This window comes from Symphalangus syndactylus, chromosome 12 (assembly GCF_028878055.3).
Source record: "Symphalangus syndactylus isolate Jambi chromosome 12, NHGRI_mSymSyn1-v2.1_pri, whole genome shotgun sequence".
NCBI lineage: Eukaryota > Metazoa > Chordata > Mammalia > Primates > Hylobatidae > Symphalangus > Symphalangus syndactylus.
This window is the reverse complement of record NC_072441.2, coordinates 124705453-124723518: the sequence shown is the minus strand read 5'-3', so window position 1 is coordinate 124723518 and position 18066 is coordinate 124705453. Positions and strand designations below refer to the sequence as shown.

The following is an 18066-nucleotide window of genomic DNA, read 5'->3' as shown; positions in this document are numbered from 1 at the left end:
TTTTAATAAATATTAAAAGAAAAATTCACAACTTTTTATAAAGTATTAATAAAAATTTGAAAGTTTTTTTTAAAAAGCAAATTCGTGGAATACCAAAGATAGTTCTATCAGAAGAGTCATATGTATATAAAGCAACATTACCTCCAGATTCATCAGAATCCCTGGATCTGGCCTTAACAGTAGCGACACTGCTGTGAGAGCTGTCTTGATCATCATCTTCAGTTTCTCCTAAAGAGAAGTAAACAATATACTAATATAGTCTTATTTTAAGGCTCAAAAGATCTGAATTTAAAAAAACCAAGCAAATAATTTAACATTAAAAGAAGGCTTTTAAGTTATCAGATATAGATCTGCTGTTTATCATGCTTATTATTTTGAATCCCAAAGTTCCAAAGGAACTAAAATTCAGCTCAATTTGTGTTCTCTGGGGCACATAATACTTTCCTAAACAAATATTCAGAGTAATATCTAAAAAACTATACTCTAAAGCTTTAATGTAGAGTCAAAAATGAACAGATGAGCGTTAAACAGTGGAAAAAGTTTATGGGGAGGAAAACTACATATAATTAGTGTGTAGTTAAATTCAGATATGTGTGTGTGTGTGTGTTGGTGGTGGAGGGGTAGTGTACACACACCTGCACACAAACATTCTATTATGTAGGTGACCACCCTCAGATTATGCTGAGCTTCAACAAAAACTAAATTTTACTCCTGTACTTTTCAAACATAAACTGGTTATGAGAATTTGGAAAACTGATTATTTTAATATCATAATAGAAAATTATTATCTTTGCTTAAAATGAACCCAAATAGACAAAAGATGCTTAAAATGTAAGGCTGTCATCACTCATTCTATCTGTCCTATTATTTCTGCCCAGTTAACAGTTCAGATTAGCATGAATTTTTTTTCTTGAAGAAAAATACATTATTTTCTGTTCTAACTTCTTTTTTTTTTTTTTTTTTTTAAGAGATAGGGTCTCACTAGGTTGCCCAGGCTGGAGTGCAGTGGCTGTTCACAGGTGCAATCCCACTACTGATCAGCACAGGAGTTTTGACCTGGTCCGTTTCTGAACTAAATGGATTCACCCCTCTTTAGGCAACATGGTGGTCCCCTGCTCCCAGGAGGTCACCATATTGAAGCCAAACTTAGTGCAGACGCCTGATCGGCATAGTGCACTACAGACAGCCCAGAACTCCCGGACTCAAGTGATCCTCCTGCCTCAGCCTCCCGAGTAGCTGGGACTACAGGCATGTGCCACAGTCCCCGGCTCTGTTCCCACTTCTTAAATATCTATCAGAATGGCTTCTAATGTAAAGAAAAAGACTTAAAGTATATATTGTATAATATTTACAAGTAAAATACCTTCTTCAGAGAAATTGACCTTCTGTTGGACACTGGTGGCTTCTAGAAGAAAAAAGCATACATTAAATATTAAACATATAACATCAAAAGGTAAAGCTTAGGAATAAACAAAAGCTTAGGAAAAAAAGTTAAAGCTTAGGAATAAATAAAAGAGCATCTTGTTTAGGAAAATGAACATAAGGACACATTAAATAAATTCTTTTTCTGTTAAATCACTAAGAATTGGCCAGGCGCAGTGGCTCACGCCTATAATCCCGGCACTTTGGGAGGCCGAGGTGGGTGGATCACTTGAGGTCAGGAGTTTGAGACCAGCTTGGTCAACATGGTGAAACCCTGTCTCTTCTAAAAATACAAAAATCAGCCAGGAGTGGTGGTGCATGCCTGTAATCCCAGCTACTCGGGAGGATGAGGCAGGAGAATAATTTGAACCTGGGAAGCAGAGGTTGCAGTGAGCCGAGATCGTGCCACTGTACACCAGCCTGGGTGACAAAGCAAGACTCTGTCTCAAACAAAAAAAAGAAATGAAGTGTTTAATTTTCCTTCAGTCACAGGTCTATTTTTACTCAAAAATGTAACCTTTGTATGCAAAAAAAAAACCATTAAATTCTACATTGACAAATATTCTAGTGTGTATAGGTTTGCTATATTCTCATTCTCTTATTTGCCAAATCCCCTATGCTCCCTTTAAAAACCAACTACACTAACTGGACCGATGAACCAGTTCTTTAGGGCACTGGTGTATCCAAAGAGGAAGAAAGGTAAAGAAAATTCTAGTTCCAGCAGGTCCATGTATGTCACTGTTTTCCAGAGCAACAGAGAATTTGAACAAAAATAAATAGGCAAAACACATCAAATAAACTTGGAACATAGTATTTTTACATGGGCTATTCTGAAACTTAAAAAAAAAAAAGTGAGATGTACCCAAATGCAGGTATTTCACAATTGGGTTAAAATATCACTGAAGGATCATATGTAGAGAAGTGGCATGATTTAGACTTCTTCAACAAAGCTGAGAAAATTTCAGCTTTTATCTCTACTGATTTTAACCTCAATTTGCTTATTAAAAGGGACAATAGTATTATAGAAAGCAATTGCCAACACATTATATGGTGAATTTGAAAGTATTTCTTTTAAATCCATTTAATTAGATTAGTTTAATACTACTCGAGCTTTGAGTTCCACTGAAAATACCTCCTCTTGACAGTGGCAAGTGCAAGTCAGTATCTGAAATATATTTGCCAACTTTTTTTATTAAAAAAAAATACTAACCCAGAGAAAACTGCTGGTAACACCATGTTACTCTTAAAGAACTAGACTCTGGTGTATTAGGTACTGTTTTGCTCTAGGTTCCTTATGAACACTGTCCTTTCTTTTTCTCTGTTTTGAGGGAGAAAAAGGAAAAGTCAAACAAAAAAAATTTTTTTTTAAGGTTTTAATTTAAAACAAGAGATGGGGTTTTACATGATGACCAGGCTAGTCTCAAACTCCTGGCCTCAAACAATCCTCCCATCTCCCAGCCTGCAATCCCAGCACTTTGGTCTCTTAAAGTGCTGGGATTGTTATATAGGCATGAGCTCCACAGCTGGCCAAAAATGTTTAATTAATATTTCCATTCCTACAAAAAGGTATTGTTCTTTTTTTGAAGTTTTATTCTCTAAGTGCATAATTACTATAGTACTTCATATTTTTGTACAGCAGTTTTACTTTATTCATTTATGTAACTATTCATATAGCATGCAAATACAAGATACTTTCTTAAGAATCAATAATCATATTTTTGTTATTATCTTAAAATGCTAAGTCCTTAATATTTGCATGATGCTATTTGGTTTTCAAAAAACCCTTCATGAATGTCATCTGATTCCCATCTCATCATAAGGGAAGATTTTCATAAGTAAGGTTCATAGATATCAAGTGACTTGTCTAAGTGTATAGGACTAATGTAATAATAAAAAAAGGCAGAAGACAGCAGGCTCTTCTGACTTCCAGTCTATTACAATTCTACCACCTCATCAGTCTTGTTCATAATAGCACATAGTAAACAGTAATTTTTTTTTTTTGAGACATGGTCTGGTGCTGTCATCCAGGCTGGAGTGCAGTGGTGTGATCTTGGCTCACTGCAACCCCTCCCTCCCAGGCTCAAGCCATCCTTCCACCTTAGCCTTCCGAGTAGCTGGGACTACAGGCACATTTCACCACACCCTGCTAATATTTGTACTTTTTGTAGAGACAGGGTTTTGTTTGCCATGTTGCCCAAGCTGGTCTTGAACTCTTGAGCTCAAGTAATCTGCCTGCCTCAGCCTCCCAAAGTGCTGGCATTACAGGCATGAGCAACTGCACTCGGCCAATTTTTTGAATACATGAATAAAGAAACAGGTGACAGCTGAACTTTTCCTAATATGAGAGGTTCCAACAAACTTCTAAGTGTAATTCATGTAATACAGTAGGCTTTACTAAAATCTCATTTATATTTCAGTGTTATGTTTTAAATAGTTACTCTAAAAATTATATGGTAGACAAAACCTCTTTAACTAGGGCTGAACAGATTTTAGAATCTATAATAATAGAAAGGATATGTTGGAGATTTACATTCATTTGTTGAGCTATCACAATAGTACAGTACACAGTACAGTAGTATGACTAATACAGTAATCCCTCCTTTTTTCATTTGATAGGTATGTTTTATCTGTATACATTTGGAGATATGTTTTATTTCTGTACACATTTGAAGTTCCAGGTCAATTTGTCTAGAGTCAATTCACTTAATAGTCAATTCTCCATATACCAAGTTGCCTAAAATTCAATCTCCTTTTTTCTGCTTATCCATGTGTTATCTAATTAGCATGGAGAGATGGTTTCATAATTACTTTGTAGCCAGCTTACATAAGGGAGCTCCCCATTTGATTTTAATACTTCTAACATGGGCATTTAGTGCTATAAATTTCCCTCTACACACTGCTTTGAATGTGTCCCAGAGATTCTGGTATGTTGTGTCTTTGTTCTCATTGGTTTCAAAGAACATCTTTATTTCTGCCTTCATTTCATTATGTACACAGTAGTCATTCAGGAGCAGGTTGTTCAGTTTCCATGTAGTTGAGTGGTTTTGAGTGAGTTTCTTAATCCTGAGTTCTAGTTTGATTGCACTATGGTCTGAGAGACGTTTGTTATAATTTCTGTTCTTTTACATTTGCTGAGGAGCGCTTCCAACTATGTGGTCAATTTTGGAACAGGTGTGGTGTGGTGCTGAAAAAAATGTATATTCTGTTGATTTGGGGTGGAGAGTTCTGTAGATGTCTATTAGGTCCGCTTGGTGCAGAGCTGAGTTCAATTCCTGGGTATCCTTGTTAACTTTCTGTCTCGTTGATCTGTCTCATGTTGACAGTGGGGTGTTAAAATCTCCCATTATTATTGTGTGGGAGTCGAAGTCTCTTTGTAGGTCACTCAGGACTTGCTTTATGAATCTGGGTGCTCTGGTATTGGGTGCATATATATTTAGGATAGTTAGCTCTTCTTGTTGAATTGATCCCTTTACCATTATGTAATGGCCTTCTTTGTCTCTTTTGATCTTTGTTGGTTTAAAGTCTATTTTATCAGAGACTAGGATTGCAACCCCTGCCTTTTTTTGTTTTCCATTTGCTTGGTAGATCTTCCTCCATCCCTTTATTTTGAGTCTATGTGTGTCTCTGCATGTGAGATGGGTTTCCTGAATATAGCACACTGATGGGTCTTGACTCCTTATTCAATTTGCCAGTCTGTGTCTTTTAATTGGAGCATTTAGCCCATTTACATTTAAAGTTAATATTTTTATGTGTGAATCTGATCCTGTCATTATGATGTTAGCTGGTTATTTTGCTCGTTAGTTGATGCAGTTTCTTCCTAGCCTCGATGGTCTTTACAATTTGGCATGTTTTTGCAGGGGCTGGTACCGGTTGTTCCTTTCCATGTTTAGTGCTTCGTTCAGGAGCTGTTTTAGGGCAGGCCTGGTGGTGACAAAATCTCTCAGCATTTGCTTGTCTGTAAAGTATTTTATTTCTCCTTCACTTATGAAGCTTAGTTTGGCTGGATATGAAATTCTGGGTTGAAAAATTCTTTTCTTTAAGAATGTTGAATATGGGCCCCCACTCTCTTCTGGCTTGTAGAGTTTCTGCTGAGAGATCAGCTGTTAGTCTGATGGGCTTCCCTTTGTGGGTAACCCGACCTTTCTCTCTGGCTGCCCTTAACATTTTTTCCTTTATTTCAACTTTGGTGAATCTGACAATTATGTGTCTTGGAGTTGCTCTTCTCGAGGAGTATCTTCGTGGCATTCTCTGTATTTCCTGAATCTGAATGTTGGCCTGCCTTGCTAGATTGGGGAAGTTCTCCTGGATAATATCCTGCAGAGTGTTTTCCAACTTGGTTCCATTCTCCCCGTCACTTTCAGGTACACCAATCAGACGTAGGTTTGGTCTTTTCACATAGTCCCATGTTTCTTGCAGGCTTTGTTTGTTTCCTTTTATTCTTTTTTCTCTAAACTTCCCTTCTCACTTCATTTCATTCATTTCATCTTCCATCACTGATACCCTTTCTTCCAGTTGATCGCATCGGCTACTGAGGCTTCTGTATTCTTCATGTAGTTCTCGAAACTTGGCTTTCAGCTCCATCAGCTCCTTTAAGCACTTCTCTGCATTGGTTATTTTAGTTATACATTCATCTGATTTTTTTTCAAAGTTTTTAACTTCTTTGCCATTGGTTTGAATTTCCTCCTGTAGCTCAGAGTAGTTTGTCTGAAGTATCTAATAAATCATAGATTCTATCCATTTTTCAATACTTTTCAGACTTTTGGATTTAATCTAGTGACTAAAGATCCTTTTTTAGAATTCTATGTTCCTAACAATAAATATTTATCAATAGTATTCAAAACAAGAATAACTAGTTATGCAATGCTATCTTGATCCCATCACTAAAAACAAAAAAAGTACTATTTTGTGTTTTATAATCCAATAATATCTATGAATTAGATATCTTAAATAATAATAATCCTTGTAGATTTGACAATCAATCATTATTGAATCAGGTTATCCACTGTCTTGGCTACAGATATGTTTTAAAACACGGTTTTCATTCTGGTAAACAAAGCTCAAGAAACCCAAGCCTGCTATGCTTTAGAATGTCATTCTAAACATTATTTAATGTCTCAGATAATGAATCATGGCTAGTGTGAGAGTATTATCTGTAATAGAAAAGACTTTAATTTCTCATATTGCATGCTCTCTAAAGGTAAAATAATGTCTATTATAAAGCAAACTGTAGTATTTGCAAGGGTCCGTCCTCATTCTGCCTGCTATTCATCCCTCAAAATTCAATCCAAATGTCATTTCCAACTCATAAAACCGCCTCAAACTCTTCCACTGAGTAGGGTGCTTCTCGTCTAGGCTCCCACAGACATATATCACTATTTCAGCACTTAAAAAAATGATTTGTAAACTTGTTTTTCTTTTCCATTATATCATGTCCATCTAAGAGGTAGAGAAAAAAAAAAAAACTGAATGGCTATTTATGATCCTAGCATTTAGGTTGGTCACTGACATAAAGAAGGTGTTTAAAAATGTTTGGCTGGACATGGTGGTTCATGCCTTGTAATCCCAGCACTTTGAGGCGGAGGTTGCAGTGAGCTGAGATCACGCTACTGCACTCCAGCCTGGGTGACAGAGTGAGACCCTGTTTCAAAAAAAATAAAAATAAAAAAATGTTCCATGAATAAAATAGATTTTATGATTACAGAATAAAGTCTGTTAAGTCCAGACTTTTGCTAATATTTCTCATACTATGATTAACGTTACTTAGTAACTTAAGAAAAAGTCTGAAATTAGTGCTCAATAATTAGATACCTGCAAGGTTTTAAACATTCCACCTTTTTACCCAAGCCTTGTTTTCCCCTATTTACCTAAGCTGCAAAGAATGGAAATGAATATTTAAGTGCGATCTGATGATGAATCAGTAGCTATGACTACATAAGCTTTAATTTCATTTCCCTCTTTTGTTTTTCAGCTACCTTTATTTTAAACTTGGCTGCTACATGTAGAAAGTTAAAGCATTAGATTTTGTTTTTTGTTTTTGTTTTTTTTTTTTGAGACAGAGTCTCACTCTGTCACCCAGGCTGGAGTGCAGTGGTGCGATGTCGGCTCACTGCAACCTCCGCCTCCCGGGTTCAAGTGATTCTCCTGCCTCAGTCTCCCGAGTAGCTGGGACTACAGGCGTGTGCCACTACGCTCGGCTAATTTTTGTATTTTTAGTAGAGACGGGGTTTCGCCATGTTGGCCAGGCTGGTCTTGAACTCCTGACCTCAGGTGATCCACCTGCTTTGGCCTCCCAAAGTGCTGGGATTACAGGCGTGAGCCACTGCACCCAGCCTCTTTTTTCTTTTGATACAAGGTCTCTTTTTGTCTCCTAGGCTGGAGTGTGGTGGCACAATCTCGGCTCACTGAAACCTCTGCATCCTGGGTTCAAGTGATCCTCCAGACTCAGCCTCCCAAGTAACTGGGACTATAGGCACGTGCCACCACACCCAGCTAACAGTTGCATTTTTTTGTAGAGACGAGGTTTCACCACGTTGCCCAGGCTAAATTCCTGGGTTCAAGTGATCCACCTGCCTTGGCCTCCCAAAGAGCTGGGATTACAAGCATGGGCCACCATGCCTGGCCTTAAAAAAGTACTTTTTTAAAAAAGGTATTACTCTTCCCAATGTTCATACAGAAGCTTTGAGAATTAAAATAATATTTTGAGCAAAAAATCCTTAATATGAAAACATTATTGAGGAAATCATAAAGGCTGTGGCTTTAGCAAATATATAGACAAATGGTAATAATTAAACCATGCTGTTTAAGAAGGTGTTAGGCCAGGCACGGTGGCTCACGCTTGTAATCCCAGCACTTTGGGAGGCCGAGGCGGGCGGATCATGAGGTCAGGAGATCGAGACCACGGTGAAACTCCGTCTCTACTAAAAATACAAAAAAAAATTAGCCGGGCGTGGTGGCGGGCGCCTGTAGTCCCAGCTACTCGGAGAGGCTGAGGCAGGAGAATGGCGTGAACCCGGGAGGCGGAGCTTGCAGTGAGCTGAGATTGCACCACTGCACTCCACCCTGGGCGACAGAGCGAGACTCCATCTCAAAAAAAAAAAAAAAAAAAAGGTGTTATATTTTCCAATAACCTCAACCAATTAGGAAAAGCTACTTTCAGGAGTCCGAGGTCTTTATGTTTAAGATAGATCACTTAACAGTCATCCCCTCTAGTGAAAACCAAGCACTAATTGTGCCACTTTCTCTTTACTTTCTTTTACTTGGCCACAGTTTTTAAGGAATTCAAACCTTAGGTATAACCCAGCATTTTACAACTTATAAAATTCCCTAGTTATTTTGAAAGCTCAGGTGCCAAAGCATCTACATTTCTCCTGTAGATTTTGCTATTCCTAGAAATTTGTGGGAGGTACTTGGTGTGAGGAGCAAAGGCCACTTAAGAAAACATAAACTTGGCTTTTATGTTTTGTCTGGGGACAAAGACATGAAAATATAAGACTACTGTGCTTTCTCAAAGGAATACTGGACAGAACACAGGAGTCGTTTCCTTCTCTTTTTTTTTTTTGAGATGGAGTCTTGCTCTCGTGGCCCACAGTGGAGTGTGATGGCATGATCTCGGCTCACTACAACCTCCACCTCCTGGGTTCAAGCGATTCTCCTGCCTCAGCCTCCCGAGTAGCTGGGATTACAGGTGCCCGCCACCACAACTGGCTAATTTTTGTAATTTTAGTAGAGATGGGGTTTCACCATGTTGGCCAGCCTAGTCTCGAACTCCTGACCTCAGGTGATCCGTCCACCTCAGCCTCCCAAAGTGCTGGGATTACAGGCATGAGCCACCAGGCCCAGCTTGTTTCCTTTCTTCTTGTGCTCTGGGTACAACCTAGTATGGAGTGTTGTAATAAATGTATGTTCGGGCAAGTATATAACTCCTGAATTTACTCTGACAACAAACAAATGACCATTTGTGTGATCTGTTGTCTTTATTCTTGCCATCAGTATAAATCAGGGGTCAGCAAACTTTTTTTTATAAAGGACTAAATAGTAGATATTTTAAGCTTTGTGAGTCACATAAGGTCTCTGTTACATGCTTTGTTTTTTTCAGCAGTGTAAAAATTCCTTCTTAGTTCATGGGCTGATTAAAAAGATTGTAGGCCAATTTCACCCCGAAGCTGTAGCTTGCTGACCCCCGGTACAGATAGTTTTAAGACTATCTGCTGGGCATGGTGGCTCATGCCTGTAAATCCCAGCACTTTGGGAGGCCAAGGAAGGTGGATCATCTGAGGTCAGGAGTTCAGGACCAACCTGGCAAACATGGTGAAATGCCTCCTCTGCTAAAAATACAAAAATTAGCCAGGCATGGTGTCACGTGCCTGTAATCCCAGCTACATGGGAGGCTGAGGAGGGAGAATCGCTTAAGCCTGGGAGGTGGAGGTCGCAGTGAGCTGAGATTGCACCACTACAGTCCAGTGTGGGTGACAGATTGAGACTCTGTCTCAAAAAGAAAAAAAAAAAAAAAAAAAAAGACTCTTCGATGCCAATCATGTTTTTGAGAACAGAGTCAAGAGTGGGGCAGCAGGAGGAGAGAGCAAAGAATAGTCTGGTGATATCACTAGTATTCAAGCTCCACGAATGGCCATTTCATATACTCCAAGGTGTACTAATGTTACTATAAAGGAATTGAAGAATGTCATTCTTTGTTTTGTTTTTTTGAGACCAAATCTCGCTCTGTCACCCACGCTGGAGTGCAATGGTGCAATCTCGGCTCACTGCAACCTCCACCTCCCCGGTTCAGGCAATTCTCCCTGCCTCAGCCTCCCGAGTAGCTGGGATTACAGGCGCCCGCCACCATGCCCAACTAATTTTTTGTATTTTTAGTAGAGACAGGGTTTCACTATGTTGGCCAGGCTGGCCTCAAACTCCTGACCTCAGGTGATATACCCGCCTCGGCCTCCCAAAGTGCTGGGATTACAGGCATGGGCCACCACGCCCAGCCTCATTCTTTGTATTAAACACACAGAAAATTACTTCAAAATCAAAATCTCTTTTTTAAATTTACAATCACAGAAAAAAATGAATTTAAATAATATGACATAATTTCAGACAATAAAAAACAAAGTTTTTATTACAAGGTGCTTATAAAAATGATCTAGCAAAGAGTGTTAGGTTATTTCAGTTCCAAGTTCTTTTTTTCAAAAAGCTTTTTTTTTTTTTTTTTTTTTTTGAGACAGAGACTCGCTCTGTCCCCCAGGCTGGAGTGCAGTGGCGCAATCCTGGCTCACTGCAAGCTCCGCCTCCCGAGTTCACGCCATTCTCCTGCCTCAGCCTCCCAAGTAGCTGGGACTACAGGTGCCCGCCACTATGCCCAGCTAATTTTTTGTATTTTTTAGTAAAGACAGGGTTTCACCGTGTTAGCCAGGATGGTCTCGATCTCCTGACCTTGTGGTCCGCCCGCCTCGGCCTCCCAAAAAAGTTTTTTTTTTTTGTTTGAGACAGAGTTTTATTCTTTTTGCCCAGGCAATGGCGTGATTGTGGCTCACTGCAACCTCTGCCTCCTGGGTATAAGTGATTCTCCTGCCTCAGCCTCTCAAGTAGCTGGGGTTACAGGTGCGCAGCACCACCATGCCTGGCTAATTTTGTATTTTTAGTAGAGACGGGGTTTTGTCATGCCGGACGGGCTGGTCTTGAACTCCTGACCTCAGGTGATCTGCCCACCTCAGCCTCCCAAAGTGCTGGGATTATAGGCATGAGCCACCACACCCAGCCTAAAAAGCTTTTTTAAGTCTCTAAAGAAGTGGCCTGAACTTAAGTGAAAGATAAATTAGAGAAAGGTGCAATGATTTATAAAGAAAAATGAAGCATTTCCCTTTTGGCTCATCTTCAAATTTAGAAAATAATTAAAATGTAAAAAGAACTAAGTCTAACAACAATCAATGTAGATTCATTTAAAACCACAAATCATGGCATGTCATGTCCTACAGCCAGGCAGACACTGAAATGAATTAAAACCAGTTCAACGAACATATTACAGCAAAGGACACTGAACTTACTGTGAACAATGTATCAAATTCACTTTCTTTTTTTTTTTTTTTGAGACGGAGTCTCGTGCTCTCACCCAGGCTGGAGTGCAGTGGCGCGATCTCGGCTCACTGCAAGCTCCACCTCCCGGGTTCACGCCATTCTCCTGCCTCAGCCTCTCCAAGTAGCTGGGACTACAGGCGCCCGCCACCACGCCCGGCTAATTTTTTGTATTTTTAGTAGAGACGGGGTTTCACTGTGGTCTCGATCTCCTGACCTCGTGATCCGCCCGCCTCGGCCTCCCAAAGTGCTGGGATTACAAGCGTGAGCCACCGCGCCTGGCCCAAATTCACTTTCTAAATGAAGAAAGGGCCAGGTATGGTGGCTCACGCCTATAATCCCAAAACTTTGGGAGGCCGAGGCAGGTGGATCGCTTGAAGTCAGGAGTTTGAGACCAGCCTGACCAACATGGTGAAAGCCTATCTCTACTAAATATACAAAAATTAGCTGGGTGTCATGGTGGTCATCTGTAATCCCAGCTGCTCGAAAGGCTGAGGCAGGAGAATCACTTGAACCAAGGAGGCAGAGGTTGCAGTGGGCCAAGATCGCACCACTGCACTCCAGCCTGGCTGATAGAGCAAGACTCTGTCTCGACAAAATAAAAATAAATAAATAAATAAAAAATAAAAATAAAAATCAAGGGGAAAGGCCGGGCGTGGTGGCTCATGCCTGTAATTCCAGCACTTTGGGAGGCCAAGTGGGGTAGATCACAAGGTCAAGGAGTTTGAAACCAGCCTGGCCAACATGGTGAAACCCTGTCTCTACTAAAAATACAAAACAAGTAGCTGGGCGTGGTGGTGGGCACCTGTAATCCCAGTTACCTGGGAGGTTGAGGCAGGAGAATTGCTTGAACCTAGGAGGCGGAAGTTGCAGTGAGCCGAGATCGCACCATTGTACTCCAGCCTGGGTGACAGAGCAAGACTCTGTCTCAGAAAAACAAAAACAAAAAATAAATCAAGAGAAAAACCTTAATTGGTAAGTTGATATCTCATTTTTCCTAATAGTGTGAATTTAATGAAGACTAGCAGGACTAAATTGATTTATTACATGTTTTTACATGAATTTAAGCAATAATACAGGCATAATTTCAGACAACAAAAACCAAGGCTATTTATGGGAGGTCCTAGTCATAGGGACTGTGTCCCCACAAGCTGACATAATAAATTAGTATTCTCAAGCCAATGACTGGATATATATACTCTTGTATTCTATTAATCTGGACCCTCAAAGAGACCCTGTAAGAATCAGATAGGGTTGGGCACAGTGGTGCATGCCAATAATCCCAGCACTTTGGGAGGCCAAAGCGGGTGGATTGCTAGAGCCCAGGAATTCAAGACTAGCCTGGGCAACATGGTGAAACCCCATCTCTATAAAAAATACAGGAATCAGCCAGGCATGGTGATGCATGACTGTAGTCCCAGCTACTCCAGAGGCTGAGGTAGGAGGCTCAGTTGAGCCTCCAGAGTAGCTGGGACTACAGTAGGAGGAGGAGGTTGCAGTGAGCCAAGATCACGCCACTGCACTCCAGCCTGGGTGAGAGCGAGATCCTGCCTGGAAAAAAAAAAAAGAATAGAAATAAATGAACATAATTCACTCATTTTAGTATTTCTATTTGTTTTGTATGTCGAATCTGCAAGAGACATAGCAAGAGAATGATTAGGGTTGAAAAGGAAATGCATCATATGGTTCTTTACCACAGGTTCATTAACAAAGCCTTAGTAGATCTTTACCACTGGAATACTTAAAGGGATAGTCAACTATCTATCGAAATAAATCAACATACTTCTTTGATAAAGAGAATGGGAAGCTACAGAAGCCTAATGTAAAGATAAATACATTTTCTTTTTAGTTCCCATGATAAAGCATCTTTAAGAGCCAAAAAAACAATGAAATGAAGTAAAAGTAGACTGCTTGGAGTGACTTTACTAGTTTTCTTCATAGTCATGAAATTTCAGGGCAATACTTTTAATCGTTTTAGTCAAAAAGATAACTGAGGGAGGGACATTTTGTCATCCTGTGCCACAGAGCTTCAGCTTGAATTTTTTGTTAGCAGTATACTGGAAGAATAAAGTCCCTGACCATAGTTTAAAATCATCATAAAGAATCACAGGAATATATAAGAAACAATCTCTTAAAAAAAGGAAGCTTTTTACTTATGAATATAGAAATATCTCTGTATATATGTTAAGTAAAAATAAGAAAGTGCAGAAAAGTAAGCCAGGTGCCGTGGCTCATGCCTGTAATCCCAGCACTTTGGGAGGCTGAGGTGGGTGGATCACTTGCCCAGGCGTTTGAGATCAGCCTGGGTAACATGGCAAAACCCCATCTCTACAAAAGATACAAAAATTAGCCAGGCGTGGTGGTGCATGCATAGTTTCTCAGCTACTTGGCGGGCTAAGGCAGGAGGACTGCTTGAGCCGGAGAGATTGAGGCTGCAGTCAGCCCTGGTTGTGCCACTGCACTCCAGCCTGGATGAGAGAGTGAGACCTTGTCTCAAATTAAAGAAAAAAAAGACAGAAATGAGAGTTTATACAGCCAAAATTATACAGACAAGATAATTTTATCCATGAATTTCTGTAAATCTCCAAAAAATATAAACTGAAAACATTGGTTGCTTTTGATGAAGAGAGACTGGCTGGCTGAAGGACAGAGGGGACAGGGAGACTTTTTAATGCATATTTACAGTAACTTTTAAGTTCTGAATCATATGAATACAAGTACAACCATATTTAAAAATAAAACTGTATTTATAACAAAGGTAAACCAACAGACTAAACAATCATCTTACCAGATCTTGGGTATCTTAGAGGGGGTCGACGTAAGCTGATTACAAGATCTTCACTCACTGCTAATATAGGAAGAGAAAACATTTAAAAATATATAAAATGTGAAACATACTAGCTTTATTACATGATCATCCCTTATTTATTCAACAAAGGTTTACAGAGCTTTTATTTATGCTAGAGAAGTAGAGACGAGTTTTCCAAGTGACAACTGTTGTGAACTAGTGATGATAGTTAGAGACAAGTTTCCTGCCATATAAAATTTATAGTCTTGATGGATAAATTTGCATTTTTTCTCAGCAAACCGTAGCTGTAGGAAGGAAAGAAATACTAAATAAAATTCTTCTAAATTGCTCAATTAAAAACCAAAATCTGTATTATGGTACCAACTCAATTATCTATTCCATTTGTGACTGACCCTCATTGTGGATTATTTATGGAATATTTTAATTTCAGGGTTAACATCCTGAGACTTAATACACTCATTCTATTTAACCTTGTGTTGAAGAAATGTAAATTAATTTTAAATAAAAACATTAATGTGGGCCAGGGTTTATTTTAGACCGTCTATAGTTCAATAGCATAGGGATAGTGGAGAAGCCGATCTTATTAAAATGTTAATTTTAGTCTAGAAAACCACCTATAAAAGTACGTTTTCTCCAAGTACCTCACATAACATATTCTAAAACCAAATATTTATCAAAATTTGGATTATATTATGTTTTGTTTCATTCATCTGTATAAAAAAGCATTATGTCTTAGCTCTGAGTTGCAAAAAGCACATTCTGGAACTTTGACGACCCCCTTAAATATTCCAGCTCTAAAATTCTATGAAATATCTATCTTAGTATTTCACAAATCAAGTATTTAGAACTTATATAGATATCTTTAAAAATAAATCTTGCCAGCCTGGGCAACATACTGAGACCCTGTCTCCACATAAAATTAAAAAATTAACTGGGCATAGTGGTGTGTGCCTGTAATCCCAGCTATTTGGGAGGCAAAGGCAGGAGGATGATAGCTTGAGCCCAGGAGTTTGTGGCTGCAGTATAACCACTGCACTCCAGCCTGGGTGACAGTGAGACCCTGTCTCTTTAAAACAAAAACAAAAACCCTGCACACGTGATAACAAAGGCAAATTTTAGTTCCTGTTACTCCACATATTACAACTACCTTCCTCTTTTTCTTCTCTATACTTCTAGCCTTTTCAGGTTTAATTAAAACCTAAAATCTGTTTTTGGTTTGTCTGCTTTTACTAAGCTATGTTTAATCAAACTTACTCTACAGACATCAATCACTACTTCAGTTCCCATCTTTTCATTTAAGAAGCATTTCCTGTACGTGCTACTATATACATAGCCCATAGCCAAGTAAAGTACTTGAAAGACACAGGGTACCAGAGAGAGGTATGAGAGAATAAAATATCAAGTACCCTTCTTTGGTAGGAGGCTCCTTCACTTGTCTGCTTTTGTTCACCACTGCACCCTCAAATCAAAGCATGGAGACTGGCACAAAGTACGTGCTCAATAAGTAGCTGGAGAATGAATGCTCTAACTCCAGCAGCTAGAGAAGCAAATGTTCATGATAAAATAGTAAGCATTTAAGAACAACTATCTGATTATTTAGCTAGAAACCACACTAGTAGAACAAAAATACCCATTTAACTTTTGGAAAAGTAAATAGAATTTGTCCTAATATATTTTTGGATTATAAAATTAGTGTCATAATTTCCAGAAAGGAATGAATCTGGCCATAGGAGAATAACTGTTATGTAGGTATATATGACCTGAATTGATCAAACAACCTAATGGCTATTTTAAGTGAAAACAACTCAATTATGGAATTTCAAACAATGAGAAGATTTCAAACTATATTCCTGTTCTGAATTAATCAACATTTTTCAAGTCTTCCAATAACAAGATGACCAAATGATGCAGATATTTTTACTATGTTGTTTTATAAGGTGGTCCTTTGGTACAGGTATTTTTTTTTTTAGATGGACTCTGGCTCCATCACCCAGGCTGGAGTGTAGTGGTGTGATCTCGGCTCACTGCAACCTCTGCCTCCCAGGTTCAAGCGATTCTCCTGCCTCAGCCTCCTGAGTAGCTGGGATTACAGGTGCCCACCACCACGCCTGGCTAGTTTTTGTATTTTTAGTAGAGACGGGGTTTTCACCATATTGGCCAGGCTGGTCTCGAACTCCTGACCTCATGATCCGCCCACCTTGGCCTCCCAAAGTGCTGGGATTACAGACATGAGCCACCGTGCCCGGCCTAGGTCTTTCTTCTTAAGGGCATCTTTGCATAATTTTCTCTCAGACCACACTGGTAGCCTTATATACAATTATAGCACTATTTTGAATATGAAAGTTAAACTGAATGTCTATCATTCTATGAGGAAGAAGGGCTTATCTTTACCTTAAACTTGTACTTAAAGCAGTCCTCCATCAAAGAGTGACTCCATTTAAATAATTTCTCTTAGACTTTATAAGCATTTAATAATTCCCTAAACTCTCCTTTTATTAAGAGGCATGGGATGGGAACATGCCAAGTATTAGATGTAGTATAAAAGCATCTTTTAGAGGAAGAAAACCCTGAGTATCTCAAACCTCTCAAAGACAGACATACTCTTATTTCTAGTAATACTGAATGCACAGTATGCTATCGATACAGTCCAGGTAATCTATGTACAGATTCCATTTAATCTGTCATTTATATTGGTAAACATTTTCAATTTCCATTTATAGCATAAGCTTCTTGAGAAAAAGGATATACTTAAGCAAAATTGTATGAACTTCACATCTCTTGTAAAGGGCTATGAGAAAAAAAAACCTCACTTGCATGTTTTACTGGGTACAAAGTGATTTCAAATGTACTATCTCATTTCTTCAGAGGCCCTGTGAGTTATGTGGGGCCAATTAACACAGATAAAGGCCTAAGGCTCAAGATGGGTGAGTAACTTCACTGAGGTCCAATGCTCTTCCCACAACCTCATGCAGCCATGGTGTACTTCATTAGCAGTTCTTAAATATGAGCCTAATATAAACTCCAAGAAGACTATTCAAGACATTCTATTACTTAATAGTTTTATAATGGTCTGGAGGCTAGCACTCAGTAGTCTTCATTATACCAATTTACTTCACTCCGTAATTTTTATAAATTACTCTAGATTTAAAATTTGACATTTTTGCTTTCCCAGGTATACAATAAAATCTACTGCAAATAAATTCAAGATTATGGTTTTCCAAAATGGCCCAGAAAATATGATTATAGCATCATTATTCAAAGCATTTTTCTAAGATCGTTTATAATCTTAACACAGTAACATAGACTATTCAAGGAATATAGGATAGGCCAGGCATGGTGGCTGATGCCTGTAATCCCAGCACTTTGAGAGGCCAAGGCGGGTGGATCACCTGAGGTCAGGAGTTTGAGACCAGCTTGGCCAACATGGTGAAACTCTATGTCTACTAAAAATACAAAAATTAGCCAGGTGTGGTGTCAGGCACCTGTAATCCCAGCTACTCGGGAGGCTAAGGCAGGAGAATTGTTTGAACCTCGGAGGTGGAGGTTGCAGTGAGTGGAGATGGCACCACTGCACTCCAGCCTGGGCAACAGAGCGAGACTTTGTCTCAAAAAAGAAAAAAGAAAAAAAAAATTAGCATAAAGGTGTTTTTATTTGAAACTGAACTTGATCCAGACATACTTATTCTACGTTTAGAATACAACAGTTCACATTATAAAGCATAATCTTATTAGAAACAGGTAAATAAGTCAGGATCTGGGTACTAAAA

General features: G+C 39.0%; 1 protein-coding gene across 4 annotated transcripts in view; it reads right to left on the bottom strand.

Moving 5' to 3' along the window:
- The window catches only part of TOR1AIP1 (torsin 1A interacting protein 1), a 41062-nt gene that overhangs the window by 19232 nt on the left and 3764 nt on the right, over positions 1 to 18066 (bottom strand). For 2 of the 4 annotated variants that reach the window (XM_063627485.1, XM_055255038.2), the window contains exons 3-5: positions 14279 to 14338; positions 1364 to 1405; positions 142 to 228 (exon numbers count right to left, since the gene is read on the bottom strand). In XM_063627485.1, the coding sequence (XP_063483555.1) occupies positions 142 to 228; positions 1364 to 1405; positions 14279 to 14338 (189 nt within the window). The remainder of the gene's footprint in view (positions 1 to 141; positions 229 to 1363; positions 1406 to 14278; positions 14339 to 18066) is intronic. The other 2 variants (XM_063627486.1, XM_055255039.2) reach the window with 1 other exon arrangement.